Source organism: Camelus ferus, chromosome 6 (genome assembly GCF_009834535.1).
Source record: "Camelus ferus isolate YT-003-E chromosome 6, BCGSAC_Cfer_1.0, whole genome shotgun sequence".
Lineage (NCBI taxonomy): Eukaryota > Metazoa > Chordata > Mammalia > Artiodactyla > Camelidae > Camelus > Camelus ferus.
Window position 1 is genome coordinate 53,336,055 of NC_045701.1, and position 25,574 is coordinate 53,361,628.

The window sequence follows — 25,574 nt, forward strand, 5'->3', positions numbered from 1 at the left end:
CACAAGGTAATATGTGTCAGTATTTGGTGAGGTTTAGAGCAGAGGAAGTTCATTGTCTGTCGTTTCTGCAGCAGTCGTCGCACACACAGGATTAGAAACAAACATCAATACTGACTATCTTCTGACGTTCTTGCAGTATAAAATCTCAGGCTAGGCCGGGACACCCCTTTTAAAGTGCAAAAAGTGGTTTTAAAACCAAACAAAATGCTTTTTGCTGCATTTTAAAATATTTTTTAAAATTTAAAAATAAATTTTGCCCTTTCTGACTTGAATTAAATTGACTTCATTATGGGAATCTGCTTCTCAAAGTCCCAGTCTTCTAGGAAACTAGAGAAACATGGGAACACTTTGAAGCCAAAATAAAGAAAGAAAACTGATGTGCAGATATTGGTCTCTGTTCTTCCCATACCTAAATTGTTTCCTGGAACTGTAATAAATGAGATGCCCAGGAAGGTTTATTAATTCAGCCCCCATTTTGTGCATCTTATATTACAGGGGAATAAATTAATAGCCTGGAAAAAATACTGCAGGAAATGACTTCAGTCCTAGAAAGTTTCTAATTTGTTATAATTTCCAAGATAAAACATTCGCCTACAACATTTAAGTCCCCAGAGGGTTTAATCTCCTTGCGCTAATGCAAGCAAACAGGCTGGCAGAAAGGTAAAATAATTGTAATTATCATTTTGGGAAGATTATGGGCTTTGCACTCAATCCATCATAGGTGTTCAACTTTTCCCTTTCATCAGAATAGAAACATCAATTTACTTTTTCACTCTGGGAGGGAAAACAATCACTTACTAAGCTTGTAACCTAAATTTATAACCTGTGATCTAGAGTTCAAGTGCATTAGTTCAACAACAATTTGCAGTATTTGACTCCTGTTCCTCTCTGGGCCCCTAGACTTCGTTTCACCAAATACCCTCCTCTCCATAGGGAACGCCTCCTGTCTCACGCACCGGTTGTATAATGAGCTGGTTTATGCAGAAATGACGTACGTGCAGAAACAATACCTTGGGTACCCTGTCATCACCCATGCTCTTTCCTCTTCCTGGAAATGCCCTTTGCAACTTCTACTTCTACTTCAAAATTCAGCTCAAGCATCCTCTCCCCTGGAACATTTTCTGGCCCTTAGCCTGACTTAGCTGCCTCTCCTCTGGGGTTCCCTGTCACCCTAGGCACCCCTTTGCCCTAGCACTTGTAAACAACAGGCAAAAATGATTTCCACATCTCTCCCACACACTGGATGCTAAGGTCCTTCAGGTAAAGGATGGTGCCGGATTTGGCTTTATATCCATATTATTTGGCTCATGGTCTGGCAATTAGATGTTTGGTGGTTGAATGAATGAATGATGTGATCTAAGGAGGGGTTGCATGAAACCTCAGAAAAGCAATTATGCCACTTGTAAGTATTGCAATTACTGCAAACTTTCTAATTTTTTTGTGTAGCCAGCTTTTTACTCAGGTGGGAGAAGGTGAACGCCACTTCTCTGGTAAATAAGAACGCAGTCCAGGGGGTCACCTTGGATGATTTTTCTTGTTCTTCAGCGACTCAGTCAAAGCCTTCTTACATGTTAAGCAAGTATAAGCCAAGATCCTCTGGCTACTGCAAAGGACATAGGAAGTCCACTCCCCTTTGGTGCGCAAAATTCAAGAAAGGGTAAACTTGTTTGCATGAGGATCCCTGGACTTTGAGAGGCCTTCCCAGGGGGACAGAGTGTCCCTGAGCAGTGCTCGGGGGCAGAGAAGGACAGGAAAGGGAGAGTCCCCCAAATAAACCTTGAGGGTAGAAAGTTAGAATCATTGTTGGCCAAACCCAGGGCTGAGCTGACAGAGAAGAACAGGCGTCCTGGGTCTCAAGAGGTGGCAGATGCCAGGACTGCCTCAGCTCTGCCTTGGGGGACACTGATGCCCTGGGCAGGGAGCTGTGTATGAACCCAGGGAGCTGGTCACTGAGAACTCTGACAGTTGGGGAACCTGGGCCTTCTCTTGGCACGCGGCTCCCCGTTGGAGAGCTTGTGGGTCACCGTCCCTGCTGTGACTGGGGCATGTCATACCAGCACCAATGAGAGGAACGAAGCCGACTGGTCGTAACCCGCCCCTCATCTCCCACTTTCCCTCCTGTGCCAGAGACTATGGACTGGTTACACTCTCTTCCAGTGCTGTTTCCCACTATAGAGATTGGGAAACAAAATACACAGTTTGCTTCCCAGCTCTTTTGCACGTAGGGGTGGCTCTGTGACCCTGCTCTGGCCCAAGCATGATATACAAGCAGAAGTCTTCCAGGCGACTTCTGATTAAGCCTTTGTTTTCCATATAAAATGGAGAAAAATGTATCTGGTACCACCCTCCCTGCTTTTTCCTAGCCTTGAATACATTGCTAGATGCCTGAGCCTCAGCAAGCATCTTACAGTGAAGAGGAAACAAGCCATTACATTGTGGATGGTGAAGCAAAACACAGAACCTTGTGTTACCATGGAGCTGCTATCGCTGGAGACTTGTTGTCCCTTAAGTCAAACAAAACCTCGCATATTTAAGCTACTGTCAGATCATCTGTTACATGCAGCTGGACCATTCTTAACTGATGTAGCATTCACACCGACAATCATATTCACCAGACACTAGCAAGCACAGATGATACCTAGACGCGTGGGGGAGGTAGCCCTGAGCAGGACATCTGGCAGCGTGCTACTCAGAACAGAATGGTGCCCTCAAGCACTGTCCTCTGGGATGCCAGAGGGATATTCTTTTCAGCCAAAGGACACTGGAGGTATGTTAATTTTTAAAGTTCAGGTTGGACGAGCAAACCCCAATACCAAGCAACGATGGGCCACATTAATGATCAAATGATTCGTCCACAACCTCTACCTCACACCCCTGTGTGAGCACTAAATATGGATTTAACCAGAGGGTGAAAGAAAAATTTTATTTATTTATTTTTAATTGAAGTATAGTCAGTTTACACTGTTGTGTCAGTTTCTGGTGTACAGCGTAATGTTTCAGTCATCCATATACATACATAGATTCCTTTTCATATTCTTTTTCATCATAGGTTATATATATATATATATAATTACCTGTGCTATACAGAAGAAACTTGTTGTGTATCTATTTTATATATAGTGGTTAGTATCTGCAAATCTCAAACTCTCAATTTATCCCTTCCCACCCCCTTTCCCTCCAGGTAACCATTAAGTTTGTTTTCTATGTCTGTGAGTCTCTTTCTGTTTTGTAAATAAGTTCATTTGTGTCTTTTTTTTTTTTTTTTTTTTAGATTCCACATATGAGTTACATCATATGGTATTTTTCTTTCTCTTTCTGGCTTACTTCACTTAGAATGACATTCTCCAGGGCCATCCATTTTGCTGCAAATGGCATTTTATTCATTTTTATGGCTGAGTAGTATTCCATTGTATAAATATACCACAGCTTCTTTATCCAGTCATCTGTGGATGGACATTTAGGTTGTTTCCACATCTTGGCTGTTGTAAATAGTGCTGCTATGAACATTGGGGTGCATGTGTCTTTTTGAATTAGGGTTCCCTCTGGATATATGCCCAGGAGTGGGATTACTGGATTATATAGTAAGTCTCTTTTCAGTTTTTTGAGGAACCTCCATACTGTTTTTCATAATGGCTGCACCAAACTACATTCCCACCAATAATGTAGGAGAGTTCCCTTTTCTCCACACCCTCTCTAGCATTTATTGTTTGTGGACTTTTTAATGATGGCAATTCTGACTGGTGTGAAGTGACACCTCACTGTTGTTTTGATTTGCATTTCTTTGATAATTTGAGATATTGAGCATGTAGAAAAAATTTTAATGTAATACATGGAAAGAAAAAGTAAATTGAATAAAGAAAACATGTTCTGACATAGGCATCTCAAACTCTAAAAATAAGAAGTGAAATATTAAGAAGGTCAAATACAAATCAAATAGTTGATAATGGTTATCACTTGGTTCTGTAATTAGAATTGGAGGGAAGTGAGGCAGCTCTTGCATTTTTCTTAATATTTTTGTATTCCTTGAAGTTTTGCTACAAGAATGTATTACTTTGCTAATAGGAAAAAAAAAAAGGTCTGATAAATGAACCCAACCACTAAGAAGGCATTTATCAAATGCTTACTATGCATTCTTCCATTTAATCCTCAACATTATGCGGCAGGCAGTATTTTCATCAATAAAGAAACTAAAATGTAAAGATTTTAAGTAACTTTATAACATCACATAGCTAGTGACTGGAAGAGTAAGGACTCGAATATTCTTCAATCCAAATCCAAAGCCCAGTCTGTAGCCATGGTGCAATACTGCCCCTCCCAGATGCTTCTGGGTAGGTAGTTGTTCATAATTCTCTTTAGCAAACATGAGTTTCTTTGAATGATACTCTGATTTTTTTAAGGAAATTGTCTTCCAATAGCTTCCCCCCACGTCCTCTCCTCAAGTATAAAGACCTTTAGAAACAAGAATGACCCTGCCTTCTTTGTGTCTCATTAGCAATTTACTTACTATTCACACTGGTCAAGACCATCTAGGGCTGATGTGTCCTTAGGGTGCAATCCTGGTAACTTTGGGAAGAGATTTATATGCGTTAGTTACTCTCAGTTCAAGAAACCAGATACTTAGAGGGAGTTTCATGGCACAAAGAACTGGGTAACGGGTTATGTTGTATTTTTAACAAAGAAATATGTTTAAATGTGAGGAAAATTAATTCTTCAAAAATAGGTTTCATAACTGTATAAAGTATCTACATCAGAAACAGAAAATTCAGACTCTATCTAATGTCAGCGGAAATGAGTGCTTTATTTGATTAAAAGGCTGATGTGAAATTTCACCTACTGTAAGTCAGAAGGGCTAACTGGAATATTTCACAAGACTCCAGATTCCACACCTGGTGTTTTATAGCTCTTGAGGCATGTATAAGAACTTGACCCTGGGTTATCCAAACTAAATGTTAGATAAGCTTCTATTAACATACCTTATTTTTAAACGACAACATAACGCCACTTGCAGCAACATGGATGTTCCTGGAGAATGTCATTCTAAGTGAAGTAAGCCAGAAAGAGAAAGAAAAATACCATATGAGATCGCTCATATGTGGAATCTAAAAAAAAATAAAATAAAAACAAAACAAAACAGAAACAGACTCATAGACATAGAATACAAACTTGTGGTTGCCGAGGAGTGGGTGGGAAGGGACAGACTGGGAGTTCAAAATTTGTAGATACTGACAGGCATATGTAGAATAGATAAACAAGATTATACTGTATAGCACAGGGAAATATATACAAGATCTTGTGGTAGCTCACAGCAAAAAAAATGTGACAATGAATGTATGTATGTTCATGTATAACTGAAAAATTGGGCTCTACACTGGAATTTGACACAACATTGTAAAATGACTATAACTCAATAAAAAATGATTTTAAAAAAGTATCTTATTTTAAAAAATAAGGTATATTGTAAAAGACTGTGAAATTACAACCTACAGTGTAAAGTGTTAGAGCATGAATCACCTCTAAGTGAGAGAGATGTTTGAATTCTGTGCTTATTCAATAATCAAGTAATAGGCCATTTTAGTATTATTTTGATAATTTTGATGCACTGTATATATTTAATTCTCAGTGCAAAAAGAAATATTACGGGCAGAAAACACTATATGGTGTCATCCCACTAAATGAGTGTGAAGGAGACTCGGGTTTAATTCCAAGTTTTGCTGTTAATAAACTATGTGACTCCCAGATTTTTATCTAAATCTCAGACTTGCATCCCCAGCTCCTTAACTGTACATATCTGGTTATCAGTTTGTTATTTATTTGTAGATTAATTGCACTGTGGTCAGAGAGCATGTTCTGTATGACTTTAGTCCTTTAACGATTGTTGAAGACTAGCTCTTGACATATGTCAGTTTTTATAAATGTTTCATGTTTGCTTGAAAAGAAGGTATATTCTGCAGTCAGAAGAAATTAGGTTACATTTATTAATGACACTTTAAATCTTTGATAACCTTCCTTATCTATTTCTGCTAGCTCTATTAATTACATAGGTACTTAATCTAACACGATGGTAATTTGTGAACTTCTATTAACTTTTGTTTCTTAGAATTTGAATCTGTTATTAGGTGATTATAGATTTACAACTGTCATAGCTTACTAACAAATTGAACATTTTCTCATTATGAAGTGACCTTTTATCTTCAATAATACTGTTTGCCTTAATGTCTGTCTTACCTGACATTAAGGTTATCTTATCTGACCAGCTTTCTCTCACCTAGAAATTGAGTGGTGTATTTTTTTCTGTCCTGTTACTTTTAAACTTTCTGTATGTTTAAGTTTAACATGTATCTCCTATAAACTTTGTATAACTGATTTTCTTTTTTTGAGTGAAGAGCAATTTATTTTTATAACTGACTTTTTTGATCCTGCCTGACAATCTTTTAATTGGAATAGTTGGTCTGTTTGCACTTGTTTACTGGCATTTCAGTTGAAGTTGCTGTCTTATTTTGTGCTATTTATCTCACTTGTTCTGTTTCATTTCTTTTATTTTCTTTTGATTCTTTTTTATAATTACATTTTTCCCTCTCATAGCTTGAAAGTTTTTTTTTTATATTTTTAGTGGATATCCTAAAAATTACAAAATGTATATTTACTGCTTGCCATAAGTTAAAATTAATAACTTTATCCATTTTCTAGGGAACTTTGGATACATTAACTCTATTGACTCCTTTCCCTACATATATATATAGTTGTTGTACATGTTAATTCCATTGTGTTTGCTTTTTAAAATTTCACACTTATGAGTGTTTTATGCTCTCAGTGTTCATTCAGATCCTCCCACGTGTTCATCACTTGGCTCCTCATGCCCTGTTCCATCTCTGCCCTCCCGTCTGGGATAGCGCTCCTTCCACGTGAAGTACATATCCTGAATCTCCCTATTTTGCTAATGGCCACTCCGTTTCTGCCAGTCTGAAGTATCTTTATCTTACTCCTTTTTTCAAAAACTTTTCACTGGATGTAAAATTCTGGGTTAGCAATTATTTTCCTTTCAGCCTTTTGAAGATACGCTGGTGTCTTCTGGTTTACCTGTTGTCTACCTGCCACTACTTCAGATGTCATCTGGCTTTTTTCTCTGCCACCTTTTATGATTTTCTTTGCCTTTCATGTTCTGTAGTTTTGTTCTGTCTAGTGTGGATTGCTTTTTATTTAATCTGTTTAGAAATTTCTAAGCTTCCTGAATTTGTGAATGGGTATGTTTCACCATTCTGGAAAATCCTCAGTAATTGTCTCCTTATTTGGCATCTCTGTCCCCATTCTCTTTCCTCTCTTTCTGGAACTCCTGATACACAGATGTTAATCTTTCTCACTTATCTCCCTGGACTTTAGTCTCTTTTCTATATGTTTCACCTTTTTGTCTTTCTGTAGTATATTTTGAATAACTTTTTATCATCTATTCTCTGGTTACCTCTCTTTTCAGCTGTGTCTAATCTGAATTTTTAATCTTAGCCATTGTATTTTTATTTCTAAAAGTTCTTTTTGGTTCTTTTTCAGATTAGCACTGGTGATTTTTTAGTTGCCTATTTCCTGCAGGTATGTTCAAGCTTGCCTTTTATTTTTGCAGCAAATCCCTTAACACATTCATCATAGTTAAAGTCTCTGTCCCACAATTCTAATATCTGGGTTATCTCTGAGTTTAATTCTGTCATTTGTTTCATCTCTTGACTACGGATTGTTTTCTCTTAATTTTTTTTTTTCAGTCTTAGAATTTTTGACTGAATGCCACACATCTTGTGGAGAATAGTTGAAACAGATAGATAATATTTACACCTGGCCATTAGTGTGGGGCACTGAGTAAATCAAGTCACTAAAAATGGGTTTGGATATTTATTATTTTTACCTTTGGGATACTATGGTCTGCATGTTCCTCCATAGATGGGCAGCTGTCACCTTGTACTTAGAATCACACCTGGGTGACAGAGGTTCTGTTTTCCTGCTCAACCCTCAGCTTCCAACAAGTCCTGCTCACCTGTGTCATTCCACCGTCTTGTGCCCCACAAGTGCTCATCTCCCACTGAGAGTAGACCTCTGCTTGGTATTGGTGTGGGATCCTGAGCCCAAGACGTTTTTCTCCCTCTCCCCAGGGGCCAGAGAACTTTGCATTTACCCCTCCCCCAGAGGCAGGAAGCTTTGCTCTGTCCCCCCAAGTGGTCACTGTCTTTTACTCATACAGGAGAAAGGTCTGAGGAAGTGGGCAGTGTTTCACGTCTGTCACCAAGATCGTTACATCCCCCGCTGCCTGCCTGCGTCACCGAGGGACGTCTTCTCACCAGGCTCCTGCCCCAGTTGTTCTCATCAGCACCCAGTGGAAAGGAAACGCCCAGGTGAATGTGAACTATTGTCATATCAAGGGTCCCGCTTATTCTAAGCTAATACTTTAGACCACACTTGGCCCTTAAAGAATTCTTTAAAATTTTAGCTGATTTCTGTTGGGAGACGATTCTTCACGGGCCTCTCATGTTCATGCATGACTTATGCTCTTAAGAGGCACTGACTATCTTGGTTCTGGACTGCTTTTGCAGCCTAGGAAGAGAGATAGCATCTCCTGCTAGAAGAAAGACACACTAGATTACTGTCTACTATTATAAAGATGTCTCCCTCCAGAGCAAAGGGCAGGCATGCTTAATACCCATTATAAAATATTTAGGTTCCCTGAGCTCAAGGTTCCTTGCCTGTAATGGTACCCACTGCATGTGGAGGTGTCATGGGGCCCTTCTTCTCGTTGCACTGCAGGACTCGGGTTCAGGGAACCAGCACGGAGACTGACACTCTGATTAATACTATTAGAGTGGGTAATAAAGTCCCTTGTTTCTGATTTAAGAAACTGTGGTAGGCTAACTTATAACTTGCAGATAGGGTAAAACTTAGACCTTTCCAAGTTTCTTCTTACTTGCTTTCATGGGAGACTCCTATTCTCTGCCAATGGTGAAACAGTTCATGTATTCTGTCTCTTCTTTAAGGGGCTTGTCACTCTGGAATTCGGTTCCTTTGGCTGCCTTCTCTGATATGTATTAGAAAAGTGATTGTTGTTGTTGTTGTTAGGATGGAAGTAACATTCTCTTGCAGGTTTCTACATCCTAATCTTTGAACTTACTGATCTTTGAATTTAATGTTCTGTGTATACAGTTTAAATAGTTTTTAAAGGAAGTATTAGCTTGGGTAATAACTCCAGGAATTTTGAAAAACAGCCCATGGAGTATTTCATCACAAGCAATGGACCAAGGCTGTTTACCTTCCAGCACAGGTGAGGCAGGAGAAGGTAAAAGAATCTGATTCCTGAGGAATTAGATGTTATAGAGAATATACTTATGCAGTGGTCACCAACTCTTACAGAGGAGTAGGGGATATAGAAGAAAACTACGACCACTTGAGGGTAGAGACAGGGCTTTTGAAGCTCTCAGAAAAGGACAGGAGAATGTAGTAGAAACACCTGGAAAGGATACGATGGATATGCAGCAGAACAGCAAGTGGTGTCTTAAGGATTCCCAGATTTTCCATTTCTTTCTTGTTTTTTTGCTCTCCACATTCAGTCTCCCTTTTCCTAGTAAACAGAATCTAGATTTCTTTTGTGAGGTTCACCTCTTCTACATTGTGAAAGTCTGATTAGAGCTGCCAGTTAAAGTGCCTCGCCTTTTCCTAACCAGCATTCCCAGGACATCCTGAGTCATGAAAGACAGAAAAATAGATAGAACTGATTCATTACTGAGCTATTACTTACTTCCTGCTACATAGATCCCAAAACAGGTTTGGTTCCTGTCTTTTCAAAGCATGCTTAATGTTTCTGCTAACTCTGAATTACCCAATATTCTCATTTTGCTTCAGTTAACCAACGTTGAATTTTTGTTGCTTGGCAACCAAAGAAATCCAACTGCTACAGGGTCAGTGGTCCAACAGAGGGCATGACAGAGGCCAAAGGAGGCTTTGAAAGGTAGCCTGAAATCCAGATACTTTATTTAAAATTATTAAAAGAACATTAATAACTGTCAAAATTGCTGACTATGGTACAATGACTAATTGGTTTCACCTTTTATATATGCTTGTAGTAGTTAATGGTAGACTGATCATGTTTTATTTCTACAAACTGTATTTAGAGTTCACACTCATATTTCCCATGTAAGAAATAAAGACAAATGAGAATGAACTGCAATACACGTGACATGCTATAGGAAAAACATTGAAGAAGGGGTACTGGGAGGAGCAAATGATCTGTTATAATGAAACATTCAGTTGACCCTTGACTAATGTGGAGTTCAGGGGAGCCAACCCCCTGAACAAACAACTTGGCACCCCCCACATCCATGGTTCCACATCCAGATTCAACCTACCGTGGATCTTGCAGTACGTATTATTTAGTGAAAAAAATCTGCATGTACGTAGAACCGTGCAGTTCAAACTCGTGTTGTTCAAGGGGTCAACTGTGTATGTATGAGAATGATTATATATAACATATATAACAGAATAGATATTTTATCTATTTCACTCTGTGTCCTTTTTAGGGTTATTTCATTACTTTTTGAAAATATTACAGAAATGAATTTACCACTCTGCCACAGATTAGTTTAACACAGGGTGACGTGGCACTGTTGACACTTGGGCAGAATAATTCTTTGTTGTGTGTGTTGGGGGCAGGGAGGGTGGTCCAGTGCATTGCAGGGTGTTTAGCTGGCCTCTACCTACCAGATACCAGTTAACACCCCAGTAATGACGATCAAAAATGTCTCCTGACATTGCTAAATGTCCCCTGGGAGGCAAAATTGTTCCCTGATTTAGAAACACTGGTTTTAACATTATGACTACAACAAAACAAAAAACAAACAAACAAAAAAAAAACAACTGCTAGCTCTGTAAGTCCACTGTGGAGTCAACTGTGATTAAACTAGAGTTACATTTTATCTTCTAGTTCAAAATATACTGTGGTGGGAACTAGGTCAAATTAATTATACCAGTTATGGTCTAGAGCTGGGCTGTCTAATACCACACATGGCTACTGAGCACTTGAAATGTGGCTACTTTGAAGTGAGCAGTATAGCAAGTGTAAAATATGCACTGGATGCTCAAGACTTGATATGAAAAAAGGAATGTAAAATATCTCAATTTTTCTTAATTGAACTACTTTGAGTATAGTTACTGGATGAAATATATTAAAATTAATTACACCTGCTCAGTTTTACTTTTTCTAATGTGGCTACTTAAAATTCTAAATTACATATGTGGCTTATATTATTTTCTGTTGGACAGCACTGGTCAAGAAACTTGAGATGATTCAGTGTTATTTTTTTAATGAGTCTGGCAAATAAGCCAAAAATACTTTCGAAAGCTTTCCACAGCCCTGTAAAAGAAGCTGGCTTTTGAGCATCATAATTCTTTATTATCATACGCAAATGATTTTTTGGCTTCTCCAAACCAATTACTTCTACTCCAATGCTTTATTCTCAATGTTCCAGTCGGTTCATTTCTGATCGCAGATTTCTCTTCCGGCTGTTCTCCATCATTTTCCTGCACATCAGTTTCTTTCATACACTCAGGAATCTTCTTGGGAGGATGCTGAGATGCTGCAGTGTCCATCATGCTCAGAAAATCATAAGCAGGCAGAGGAGGTTTCCACTCCTGAGCAGGTAAAATGGCTGGAAGGAAGATATAATCAAGGGTTAAAGATGAACAGGTATACAATACCATCACATGAATGTACTAGAAAATGTTTTATTTTGAAAAATAAATTTGTAGGAGTGAAGGCTTCATCAGTTTCCCTTATCTACACAAAGGTAGCTTTTTAATTATCATCACTGTCTAAGAAACTTGATATATCATTTGTCATTACTAGACATTTTCCTATTTATATTACATTTAGAAGCTATTATATTTTAAATAAAGATAGGTATTAATAGGAAAAAAACCAAAAGGTCCATAATCTCATTACCTGTTAACCCTTGTTGAGGTTTTAAAAAATAACTATGTACAATGAGATTATAGACAAATAGGTACAAGTTAAAATGAAAACGTCTCTTGCTTCCCTTCCTACCCCTGTCTTTATCCCAAAGAGCTGTAACTATTTCTTACAAATCATTCCAGAAAAAAATTTTGGAACATACAGATTATTTCATTGCTTAGTCAAATATTTCCTTACATTTAAAAGCATTTTCTGTTTTTGAAGATTTGATTAATATCCTTTGCACATACTTTATTTTAAAAAGTTCATTTTATAAAAATATAGATGAGGAATAATTAAAAATTGCTATGGAATCAACTGTAATATAAACAGTGACTGGATAACTTTTCAGAAGGACTTCATGGCAGTGAATCTTAACATTATTTTAAAGCATTGGTCACCAGAAGCGGAAAACTGATTTAAGCTGATAGCATATATAAATATATATATGATAAATTAGCTTTTCTCCATTTAGTAGACAGATTTCGCACAACAGGAATAATTCAAGAATAGGAGCAATGATATAAAGAAATAATGGAAACCAAAGGCATTAAAATAATTGCAACAGAAGATATACCAGTCTCAGGAAACTCAGAAGAATAATTCTGATTCCTTTCTCTTGCTAATGGTGAGTTGAGGAGTCAAAGCCCCCAAGGATTCTTGGAAGAAAGGATCTCTCCACAAACAGTGATAATATGCTTTAGATTTCACACTTTAAAGTATATGTCTTTGAATACTTAATTTTATTTGATTTTTAACATAACTGACATAGAGTCGGAACTGTTAATCTCATCTTACAGCTGTAGAGGCAGAAACAAAGAAAAACTTGCCTAAAACCACACAGTCAGTAATCAAGGAGGCTGGGTCATAAGCTCAGGTTTCTGTGTCTTTGAACATCACACCACCTTTTATAAAGCAATTCAGTTGGAACGCCCTACAAATATAATCCTATCTGATTCAGTCAGAGTCCACAAGGCATCTGTGTCACAGCAGCTGCAAAATGACAACACTCACTGCCACTGTAAAATGGCAGTGCAGCTAGAGCAGTGAATGCAGGCTATCTGGAGAGTAAAGAGTTCAGGGGATAGAACCCACAGGACCCCGTGGGGTGTGGCTAAAATGAAGACACCAGAAGTGAGTGATGACAGCCACAGAAAAGCTGCTTTCAGATGATGACACACAAAACAGTTAAGTTTTTACATTTCCTAGGAAAATATTAAAACACTAACAAATTATCTCAGAAAATTAAGATTTAGAAATACCATCTGAAAGGACTCAGAATAGTCAAAATCTTCCTGGAAGTGAAAAAGTTGGAGGAATCAAACTTCCCCACTTAAAAGCTGCTATATCAAGACAGAGAGGGTAAGTGGCACAGGCATCTGTGTATTTGATATAAAAATATGTACATGAATGTTCACAGCAGCATTATTCATAACAGCCAGAAAGTGCAGACAACCCCAAAGTCCATCAACTGACGAATGGAGGAAGTACGGTATATATCCATATAACGGAATTAATTCATTCATAAAAAAGAATGAACTACTGATTCACACTTTAATGTGGATGAACCTTGAAAACCTATGCTAAGTGAAAGAAGCCAGACACAAAGGGCCACATGTTGTATTATTCCATTTATATGAAACATCCAGATTAGACAAATGCATAAAGATGGAAGGTAAATTAGTGGTTGTCAAGGGATGAAGGGAGGGGGGAATGGAGAATGACTGCTAATGGGGAGAGGGTTTCTTCCTGGGGTGATAAAAATGTCCTAAAATTCAATCATGGTAATGGTTGCATAGCCTTGTGAATATACTAAAAAACAAACAAACAAAAAAAACAAACAAAAAACCCCCACTGAATTATACACTTCAAGAGCACATTCGATGGTATGTGACTTATTTCAATAAACAAATACTGTCTATAGACTATTTAAACACAATAACTTAGTTAAAACTGCCTAACAGAAATGAAGTAGGCAGACCACCTGGGAAGAACAGGTGTGCTGCAGTGATCGGCACTTTAAAAAATTCAAGAATCTGATTAAATATACACAAATACACATAACGATAAGAGTCACAGGATGCATCTTGGCTGAGAGACAATGTAACACTGAATTGGAGTTTATACACCAGAACTGGGTGTGTATATACAATTATATTTTACACACACACACAACCCTTTTTTCAGAACTTGGTCATGAACAGTGTCCAAATGTTATAATAATATAGTTCATCTGGTTTCCAGTAACAAAATCCTTAGAAGTATCTTAGGAAACTTTTCATTACATCAAATTTTACACTATTTCCTCAACAACTAATGATTTAGCTTATTACATGTTAACTTATTTAAATTATAGCAACAGATCTGGTGTTGCCACAATTGTATCTAAGTTAACATACACATCTGTATCACAGGTATAAATCCACATAGGTTTTAGAAACAGGGACTACAGCATGTCATAAGCTAGCATCATAAGTTCTGAGCCAAGATTTATCTTCCTGTGGTTCAAAATTCTGGCTCTGGAACACAAGACAGCCAGGCTGGAATCCAAGCTTCCTCATTTACTGGTTAATTATATGACTTTGAACTAGTTACTTAACTCTTCTACAAGTAATCATACTTCATACGACTCTCCGGAGGATGAGATCTTGCAAGTGAATCACGCAGCATTGTGCTAGACACCTCATGAGCATTCAATAAATGTTATTACTATTGAATTTTATATGATGGCACTTATTTTCAATGGGTAATACCCACCATATAGGAGACTGTCCCATGGACAACGCTATCAGCATATTACTCCTTAGCATACTTAGAAATACTACAGTTCAAGTCATTTCTAGCATTCATTAGCTAGAAAAACATGAAACAAGATATAGAATTGTGCATATTAAACAGAATACTTACTGATGGGGCTTTCTAGTCCTGCTTCAACTTTTTTCAGCCACAATAGAAGGTTTTGTTCACTTACAGCCTGGTCTGAAGGAAATGCAAATACTTGGCCACCTGAATGCAGATTCACCACAACAAGAAGAGGAAGGGGGGGCAGAGCATCAAAATACACCTGCAAGATTCCTCTCCCCACGGGAGTGTTCTTTCTATAAAAGGGAGCAATTGAACATGTTAATGTTTCTTTCTATAACAAAATAATAAGAACAATAGTGCATAAAACATTAACCTTGAAATACATCATGCCAGTATGTTTATCAAAAGATGTCTTAAAAATCAAGAGGTCTTGACAGAAACTCATGTGTCTATATAGCCCATGGGTTATATCCAGGCACAGTGGAGTGGTATGTAAAATATTGTTTTTGGTTTCCCTCAGTGTCTTATATTAAGATTAACATATTGTTGCTTCCTGTTGGTGTTTTAATAAGTAAGATAACCTTGCCTTTTGATCAGGTGTGGATATGTTATCTTATTAGTAATCAGTGTCAAAAAATTTCTTTTAACATGGGGCACTGTGTTTCTCTTATGAAGAAAGGCAGCCAATGAGAGTTTTAATGAAAAACGTAGTCCAAAGGCTTCTCAATTTCAGCTTGATATAATCAACCGGTTCCTTTCAAAATTTAGTCAACTATCTGATCACAAGTCAGCTCAAAAATTAAATGAGTACAAACTATAAAATAACAAGAGACTTATAATACTCCTTTTCCAAATAAAATTGTCTTTCCTCAGGATTAATTTCAAGATAAGAAAGATTTTTTTAAAGTATGTTCATACAGGGAAACTAAGTTTAAGACAACTAGTCTTCTTAATACAGTACATTCCACATTATGGAACGTACTACTTTATTGAGATAGTGACAAGGATAATTACCTGGGAAACTTCTGTCTCAAGTAACAGGCTGTACTGTTAGCTCTTCACAGCAAAAATGTACTCTGCCCTTATAATTTCTTAAATGAGTTAAAAATGTCTTCTATCTGATGAATTTGAATAATAGATTGTGTGTGTATGTGTGTGTGTGTGTGTGTGTGTGTGTTGTGTTCAGAGACATTAAATATAACAAACCATACATCTAGAAAACACACCAGGAAATACTGTTGGCAAATTCACTGGAAACTTTTTGTAACATTTTAGGCTGCATTTTAAAAACAGAGAAATATAGAAAAAGGAACTAAAGAAAAATACCAAAATATCACAATGTTTACTTTTCTGTTTGCTTTGCCAAATTTTCCTCAATGAATATCCATTACTTTTAAAATCAGAAAAATTATTACTTTAAAAAGTTTACTGAATGACACCAAAAACAAAAGCAACAAAAGCAACAAAAGCAAAAATAAACAAGTGGGAAAACATCAAACTAAAAATGAATAAGAGATTGATATCCAAAATAACTAAAGAACTCATAAAACTCAATGACAAAATAACAAATAATCCAATTTAAAAAGCACAGAACTGAAAAGACATTTCTGCAAAGAAAGCATACAAATAACCAAAAGGTACATGAAAAGATGCTCAGCATCACTAGTCATCAGGGAAATGCAAATCAAAATCACAATGAAGTATCACCTCACATCTGTCAGAATAGCTATTATCAAAAAGACAACAAATAAGTGTTGGCAAGGATGTAGAGAAAAGGGAACCCTTTTGCACTGTTGGTGGGAATGTAAACTGGTGCAGGCACTATGAAAAACAGTACAGTGGTTACTCAAAAAATTAAAAATAGAACTACCATAGGATCCAGCAATTCCACTTCTGGGAATATATTGAAAAGGAAATGAAAATAGAATATTGAAGAGATATCTGCACTCCCATGTTCATTGCAGCATTATTCATAATATACAGGATATAGAAATAACTGAAGTGTCAACAGATGAATGGACAAAATATGTGGGTATATGTGTATGTATATATACACATACACACAGTTACATACAATGGAATATTATTCAGCCATGAAAAGGATATCCTGCTATTTGCTACAATATGGATGGAACTTGAGGGCATTATGCTAAGTGAAATAAACCAAACAGAGAAAGACAAATACTACATATTAGTATCACTTATATGTGGAATCTTTTTCAAAAGGTCAAGCTTATAAAAAGAGTAGAAAAGTTGCCAAGGACTGTAGTGGAGGAAATACAGAGAGATTGGTAAAAGAATATAGACTTTTCAACTGCAAGATGAATTAGGTCTGAGGATTTAATGTATATCATGGTGACTATAGTTAATAACACTACTATATCATTGAAATTTGCTAAGAGAGCAGAACTTAAATGTTCTTATCCCCCCACCCCAAAATGTACATATATAAAACAAATATGTGAGGTGATGGATGTAACAGTTAACTAAATGGAAGAAACTTTTCACAATGCATACATATATCAAATCATCACAATGTACATTGTAAATATCTTACAATTTTATTTGTTAATTATACCTCAATAAAACCGAAAAGTCAGTACCACACAGAAAAAAAAAGTAATTTATTATAAAACAGAATTCAATCTAAAACAAGGTCATCTTAGACCATCTGAGGGAGTTTAGTTACTAATATCATGATGACATATACATTGGTTCCCTAATATTAACTCTAAATGTAAAGTTTAGAGCATTTCATTTCCTAATGAAAATTTAATAATAATTGTACTTTACCATTAACATAGTAAAAAAAAATTAAAAATATACTTACATATTTAACCAGCAAGGGGTAAGTGAATCCAAGTGTTTCTCTTTTACCAGTGTCAATATGGCTTTTTTATGCTGAGGATTTATGCTGCCATCACTGAATAAAATAAGTAACGGTTTCTTAAGTCTTAAATAAGTGGGAAGATTTTCCACAGTAATTTCTGGCTGTTTAAAAACAAAAACAAAAACAAACAAACAAAATATAGGGAACGATGAAGTATAAAACAGAAAATAACGTTCAAATCATTCGTGCAATTTTAGTTTGTAAAATGTATTTCAAACCTATTTTCATTTAAGTGGAGATTTTGTTATATTGGTTAGCAACTATCAAACTCAAGAGTTTTTTTTTTTATTTAAGCCTACCTTGTCTTAATAATGAGTTCTTTTCAAAATAAAACTGCTAATAGAATTTGAAAATAAACCTTAATGGAGTCCCCTGTTTTACAAGGATGTAGCACTTCTAATAATTTCTTATGCTAAAATCTGGACCAGACTGGCCAATACACATGTGACAAACAAAACTCTTGTTATAAATTTTTCCTCTAACACAAAATTTTTGAAAAAAATATAAGCTGAGCTTTAAAGATATAATCTTTTAACATCTTATTTCTTTTTGACTCAGTGCCCAACATAAGCTCTTGAAGCTCAATAAAGTTTTGAATTGCGGAGTGGTGGCTCCATTGCACCTGGGTCATCAGATCTGCTCCGAGTAAGAGCTGCTGGCTTGATCAGATGGGTCAGTTTTAGGAAGGGGACGTAACTCATGTCGAAGATAAAAGATAATAGTTACCACAAGACAATACAGGGCAGTTTGGAGGAGGTAGGATCTAAGATTTAAATCATGAAAGAGGAAGGTGTGAGAAGAGGACTTTGAGTGGGAAAGTGAATAACAATGAGGAAAGTGGCTTTGAGGATAGGTAGGGAAAATTATATGCCAGAATTTGGTGTTTGAGGATGGATCAGAGGTGGTTGGCACTATAAAGAAAATAAAATTATTCATTTGGATTTCAAGTGAGATCCAATGAAAGGGGCAGCTGGTGAACAAGGATGCCTGGGTGCTAGTTTCATTCAGTTCTTTTCTCCTGCTCAGCTGTGTGACTTCAGCAAGTCAGCTTCTTTTCATTGGTTTCCTCATGTCATCTGGGGATTAGTTACCTGATACAAGATGATTTAATCTAGCTCACAGGTACATCCAGAAGGTGACTTAATAGATGTGGAACTAAAAATGGAAAATGGTAGAGCCTTTCATATTCTTTAATGGGGGAGGGGAGGGAATGGAACTGAGATCATAAAAAGACTTAAAGAATACATTCATTTATATTTGAGCCTAAAATGTAATGTCATTTAGCTCATCATGACAAAAAACTATAACAGGAGGATATTCATTCAGAATTTATAGCTGATAACAGTGCTCCTATGACACTTTAGAAATGCAGAAAAGTATAAATTTATAATATTCTAGCTATACTTAATACTAATGTAAAACAACTGAAATCAAGAAATGCAGGTTACATCTGTTGTGCCCTTGAATTCACTATTATACAAAGTAAGCACTGGAAAAAGACTTCCTGAAGACAGTGTTTTGCTCTAAAACTACATAAATAATAATACTAGCTAACATTTGTTCCAAGTTTACCAGGATCCAAACACCACACACAGAGCAATGAACACAGATCTTGTTCAGTCCTTATAATCACTCTCTGCAGCAGGTGCTGTACCATCATCTACACTTTACACCTGTGGAAACTGAGGCACAGAGACGTCTACATACAGGCCAGTAAGGAGTCAAGCAAGGATTTGAAGCGGGGCAGCCTGCTCTCTGGAATCCATGGGCTTTGTACCAAGTTTCAACCTAGATTAAGTACTTTAACTGGCCATCAGCCACAGTCATCTCAGCAATAAAAATAATCCAAGACATGTAAAATTTTGGCAGTGGACTGGAGAAGCTGTATGCATAATGAGTGAAAAAATAAAACAGAGCAACCCCCTGGATCTTCAGCTCACAAAACATCACATCCTGTGGCAACAAAAGCTGCAAAATCATGCATTAAAATACACTATCTTTAACTGATCTAGGTTTTCTTATTTCAAATAACATCCATATTACAAAATATACTCACAAATGTTTCCAGTAATGCATTTGTTATTATTTGAACTATGTCTTGCACATGGGCGTTCGCTAATGGAATGCTCTCTATTTTGCCTTCTTGGTGTCTGGCAAGCAGCAGGGCTGGAAGAGTTACAGCGTGTTTATCTGACCTATGGAGAAACGTAGTATTAAAATTTCCAACCGAAATACAGCAAGTCATCAAAAACATGAACAATTTGACCAAGAGGTCACAGTAGAGGCAGCAAATGAAAAGCCCTACTACTAAGGAAAAAATGAACACCATTTTCAGATAAACTTGTCTTCTATGTGAGGCTATTTTGAGCAAGTTCAAGAGCTTTGATAACCTAGATAAAGGAAAGCAACAGGGGGGAGAGCATAGCTCCGTGGCAGAGTGAGTGCTTGGCACACATAAGGTCCCGGGGGTTCAATCCCTAGTACCTCCATTTAAAAATAAAAATAAATCTAATTACCCCCCACACACAAAATAAGTAATTAAAGAGAAAGCAACAGACAGTAGTCTAGCCAGATTTTTTTTCTAGACAATTTAATCATCAAGACAACGTCTAAATAGGATTAGGAACACACTGAATGGTTCTCAACTTTTTGGACTGCTCACGGAACTGCTGAGCAAGGAGATAGGCATTTATTAGAATGGGCCTATAATTTGCCAGGAACTAAACCAGGTGCTTCTAGTTAAGTTTTTATTTAACACTCAGAACAGCCCTATAACCCCCATTTAACAGATGAGGACTTAGAAGGTGATAAACAGCAGAGACAGAATTCAAACTGAGGTATTCCAGATACAGAGCCTGTGCTCTGTACTGAAACAGAGCCCAGATCTGCCTCTTCCTACCACTACTTTTGCAAACTAAACCTAAAGAAAACCACTAAATAAGGAGAAACAAAAAGACTTTGTGTAAAATTACCAGTGAGGTGGTCACATTTATTACCATGTAAAAACTTAATTCATGCTAAAACAAAGTGTAGGCATAATATTGTAAGTATTAGTAGAGAGCCCAGTTCAGATTACCCAGAGGACCCTCTTAGTTGACCAGTTGGTTATGAACAAAACATACTCTGAAAACTACTGGTCTAGAAGATACTGGGTGACTGTCTGTGTGTCCAGTGAGCAGGTATTACATTTCCTAAAGATCTGGAGTTCAGTATTTACTTTTCAAAAATCACTGGTTTCATGGATAGAACAGGTGCTTGATCACCAAAAGTCTATGTCACCCGTGTTCAGGATGAAAGATTTAAGCTCAGAGATCACAATTAGAAATAATATGGTCAGAAGGTAAGACAAACCACTGGGCTTAACAACTCCATGTGCATCTGAAGATGAGTCATTAATGCAGAATATGATGTGTATTAATAATCTCCAAATATTCAGTGCAGTCCTTCATTCTGCAGCAGCTGAAATTATTTGATAGTTCACTGGAGCCCCAAATTCTACAAATAAAGCAACTTAAGTGACAGTACTGCTTAAGTGTTATGTCTGCAATAACAAAATTAAGTAGAACTATCAGGTACACCTCTGATTTTTCTATAGACCTCTGTGGCAAAACAAAACCCAAACACTCAAGAAGTAAAATTCCTCAGAACACTATGACAACCCCAAAGAATTAAAATTGCAAGTAACAGAACCCAAGAGGAAAAATTTTATAGAAAGATGAAATAGTATGAATCCAAGGTTGCCCCAGTGAGGAGCTCTAGCCTAAAGTAGAATTTTGAATATCTGAAAATTCTAAACAGCCAGGTGGTACTTCCTAGATATCCATAGAAAAAAATTAAAAATTTAGTTATGTTGCTGTTTTTCTTCACCAACTGTGTAGAGACAAGCAATATATTATTTTGCAAACTTTTTCCTCCCTAAAATTAAAAGACCAATAAACTTACAGTATCAAAACATCTTCTTCAGAGTAAACTCCAGTGATAACACATCCTTTTAGGTGCTTTCCTGCTTCAGTGAACTCTTCTTTTGCTATAAATACATAGACAAGACAAAAATCTGAAACTTTTTATGCAGTTGAATTACTGATGAACAGATTTACAGTAGGGTTGGAGTCCTGATTCTATCCAAACTGTTGCCGCTTCCTGTCCTTGGTTAAGTCATTTATCAATTCCTTTGTTTTTGAGGCAGAGACGGCAAGCAGTATGGGGATTTTCGACTGCGCAAGGGGTTGGTACCCTTAACCTCCTCGTTTTCAAGGGTCAACTGTAATTGATAAGATTTATAGGACTCTAATCATAGAGAATTACTAAATAAACATTTGTTGCTTTTTAATTTACTCCTAAGGCACGGTAAATGGAGACAGCTGTCCTATATGTAGCCTGGAAAGAAAAGCAGGTATGTGAAATGGTACGTTATAACCACAAAATTTGAAAGTGCCTATATACATAGAAAAAATAGAAGACTGGAAATTCTAGTCCTCTAACAGCGTCCGTGTTAGGGTTCTACACTTAAGAGGGATTTGTGTCTTCTTTTATTTCCTGTATTTTCTGTAATGTGTTTTTGTTACTTTTGGACTTTGATTAATTTGGGTATAATTCTTCTCTGATTTGTTAGGATATACATATTCAAAATAAGAACTATTATTCTGTAGATTTCTGAATATACTCATAAATAATAGCATATTCTGGATCTTATGACCAAGAAGCAAGTCTGAATTAGCAGCTGCAGACTAGGAGGAAAAGAGCAGAGGTGGGCTCTTACAAATGATGTGTTCTTGCCAACTGAAGGCCAAGGTGATAGCTCAGCTCACTACATAAAAGGTTCACAGCAATTCAAATAGAAAAACAATGATGGAAAAAATGAATCATAAAGCACTAGTAGTCTGGGTATGCTGAACCCAAAAGATCTGTAACTTAGCAGTCAGCACTATATTCGTGATGTGAGCATCAACATTGGTAACACTGGTAACCGCAAGATTGTTTTCTTTAAAAAGGATACGTACTTTCCACAAGACTGAGAAACACTGTAGAAAAGCCAACTTACTGGAATGGCACAGTCCACCAGCAGAAAGCATTGAGAGCTCATTTATAATCATAAATTTAATGAGAAACTAGTAACCCATGCAAGTATTTTCTTTTGCCTGTGCTATACCACAGTAGAAAAGAGTCATAAGAAAACTAAGCAACTAGAAAGAACTGAATGCCTATACTTTGATTTCTAAGAGAAATTCTCTAAATTCTGGTCAATAATGGATGACTATTATCTAAAGCAATGACATAATGGAATCAGTTTCAGCTTCTTTTTTTTGGTAAGTAATAGTGGAAAATTACTCTAATATTTCCACGTAATTTCCTCGTGCAGAAGACCCTAAATTCATGAATGTTTCTTGAAAGGCTCTTCATGAATCCACTTGGACATAAACCCTAAGTTATTTGTGGGATGAGGACATTTAAAACTGCAGATTTATGCATATCCAGATGCATATCCATTCCCACTAAATCAGTGCAAATCCTCCTCTGAATGTTTAAAACCAGGCACATTCTTCTCCTTCTGAATATACGGCAATCTCAAATATAAGGAAATAATCATTTACCTAAATAAAGTTTTTTTAACCACTATAAGTATACTTGGGATGTAATATTAATGGTGACCTATAATATTTAGTTGTTTTAACTATAAACGTTTAAAGTACATAAAATAAATACATTAATTTAGCAATACTGCTTTTTCGCACTGTCATTTTATTAAATAGTTATATTTATATACATACATATATAGATATATCTATATTTTAGCTCTGTCAGCAAAATAGTTGAGAAGTAAGAACACTTCAGGAACTAAAACCACTCCTAACCCCTAGATCTTGGCTTCTAAATTCAATGTCCCACTAAAAGGAACCTGGACTTCTTGGAGAAATGGCTGATTCTAGGAATGCGGCTGGGAACACTTTGTGTCAAAAGGACATACTCAAAAAATGATGAAGACATATCAAAAGGACATGAGAGTCAGAATGAAGGGGCTCACAATGACCAAATCTGGGACAATTTGAGCAAACTAATGACAGTAACATTATAATCCATTGAGTAAAATAAGAACTCAACCATCCATACTGATAAATAAATGAGAAGGAAAAGCTCTTATAGTAGTATGCCAACTAATAAAGGTAGAAGGAATAATGGAGTTAGAAAATTTCCACTCAGCAACCAACATTGTAATAGCTCTTTGAGGCAGTGGATTCTAAAACTGGTGTGCAAATGTATAATGAGAAACAGGACATTTACAAAGTTTTAAAGTATATCCCCACAAGATTATTTTTCAGTCACAAAGGAAAATATAGTAACTTTCCAGTAGAGGGGCCTGAAAGATACTCCAGTGGATAAAAGAGACATTTCAGCCCTCATGGAACTCACGTTAGTCTTCAAGTACTAGAATCTATAGGAACAACAAATAAATATCTGATACGAAGTAAGTGCTCGGCAAATGTTAGTAGTTAGCGTTTATGATTAAAATGCAAATGTACATTAAAATGTTAATGGATTCATAGCTGCCTGTTATTGTTAAACATTTTCTCACTCAACAGATGTTGAAAATCCCGCAACTATCATACGGATGTCCGCAAAAACAAAAATAAACAAAAAAAGAAGTAAAGAGGAACTAACACCAGACTGCAAAGGCTTAGTAGCAATCAATGTGAAAAAAAAAAAAAAAGCATCACATTCAGATTGCATCATTCTAGCACACCAGAACTACCTTTATATACTTTAACCCTATGCTTTTGACTTCTGTTGAGAGATAACTGCATGTAAACTTTATCATTTGTATAGAAATACGATCAAATACACTGTTCCTTATGCTGATCCCCTACATAGAAAAATTCCTCTTAGCATGTACAGTCAGAGAAATGGATTAATTTATATGCTGCCATTTATTATGCAATGATGATAAACTGGCAAAATTTTCATCTATTTCTGTTTGCTACCAGATTGCTTAGGGTTAAGTTTTATGATCAACTGCAGCGTTCTCTAGATATTCTACATAATTATCCCCCACTCTTTTATTGCTTAACTCTTATCCTTGTTTTAATGATTTTATTGTATATGTGCTTTTTATTATCTGAAGACTAATTCTTTTTGGAAGGAGGCCCAGTGTAAATAATAAACGAGAACTTCAGGACACCAGGCACCTGAGGTAGGTAGAAAGCAAAGTCAACTGTGGGTATAGAAACATTACAGAGGGAAAGATGGAGGAGTAAAATAGAGACTCATTCACTTCACAATTTTTCACAGAATACAAATTAAAAAGTTACACCCTCTAGGATTTTGCCTACTAAGATGGTTAAACCACAGAGCACATATTAACATTCTTATTATTTCTTTCTAATGAGTTCTTTTGGCTTTTATTTTTAAAGATTTTGAAGACAAAGTAGAAGGGAAAAAATATTAGACAGCAATTTGTAGGGAGCAAAATTTAACAAGTAGTTAAACTATATACAATTATAATGCTAGACACTGGGGATCTTCTTCCCATACAAGTATCGTTAAAATATTTCATTCAGAATTTGAAATTCATCTTAAAATGAAAGAAAAATAAGCAGGGGGGAAGTTTGCTACATAAATGGAAAGAGTCAGCATGTGATGAAGAAAACACTAGGGGTTTTGCTCCCCAGTCAAGAGGCCATCCATATCCAAAGCCAAGAGAATTGCGTTCTAAGCAATGCCACTGCTCAGAAAAAATGCCCTGTGTGCCCTTCCTTTGAAACTTACTGAAAGATCCATTCCCATGAAGGAGGAACAGGGTTAGGAGTAGGAGTCTGAAAACAGAAAAGTTGTGAAGTAAAAGAACACTACAGTCTATAATGCTGTAAAACTAGCAAAGTGACGCTAACTGCCGGAAGCACTACAGCAAAG

At 36.4% G+C, this 25,574-nt stretch overlaps 2 protein-coding genes across 11 annotated transcripts in view; one reads left to right on the plus strand and one right to left on the minus strand.

Moving 5' to 3' along the window:
• The window catches only part of PTGER2 (prostaglandin E receptor 2), a 99,839-nt gene extending 89,248 nt beyond the window's left edge, over window positions 1-10,591 (plus strand). The window contains exons 4-6 of one of the 2 annotated variants that reach the window (XM_032482045.1): window positions 7,543-7,581; window positions 8,222-8,372; window positions 9,871-9,893. The gene's annotated coding sequence lies outside the window, so the exon portion shown is untranslated. Of the gene's footprint in view, window positions 1-7,542; window positions 7,582-8,221 lie in introns of both variants that reach the window. The other variant, XM_032482044.1, reaches the window with a different exon arrangement.
• A 719-nt stretch (window positions 10,592-11,310) lies between these two features.
• Window positions 11,311-25,574, minus strand: part of TXNDC16 (thioredoxin domain containing 16) — a 76,248-nt gene continuing 61,984 nt past the window's right edge. For all 9 annotated transcript variants that reach the window (XM_014559929.2, XM_032482038.1, XM_014559927.2 and 6 more), the window contains 5 exons: window positions 21,612-21,696; window positions 19,726-19,864; window positions 17,610-17,770; window positions 14,882-15,072; window positions 11,311-11,672 (listed from right to left, as the gene is read on the minus strand). In XM_014559929.2, coding sequence (XP_014415415.1) covers window positions 11,404-11,672; window positions 14,882-15,072; window positions 17,610-17,770; window positions 19,726-19,864; window positions 21,612-21,696 — 845 coding nt within the window. In that variant the 3' untranslated portion in view covers window positions 11,311-11,403. The remainder of the gene's footprint in view (window positions 11,673-14,881; window positions 15,073-17,609; window positions 17,771-19,725; window positions 19,865-21,611; window positions 21,697-25,574) is intronic.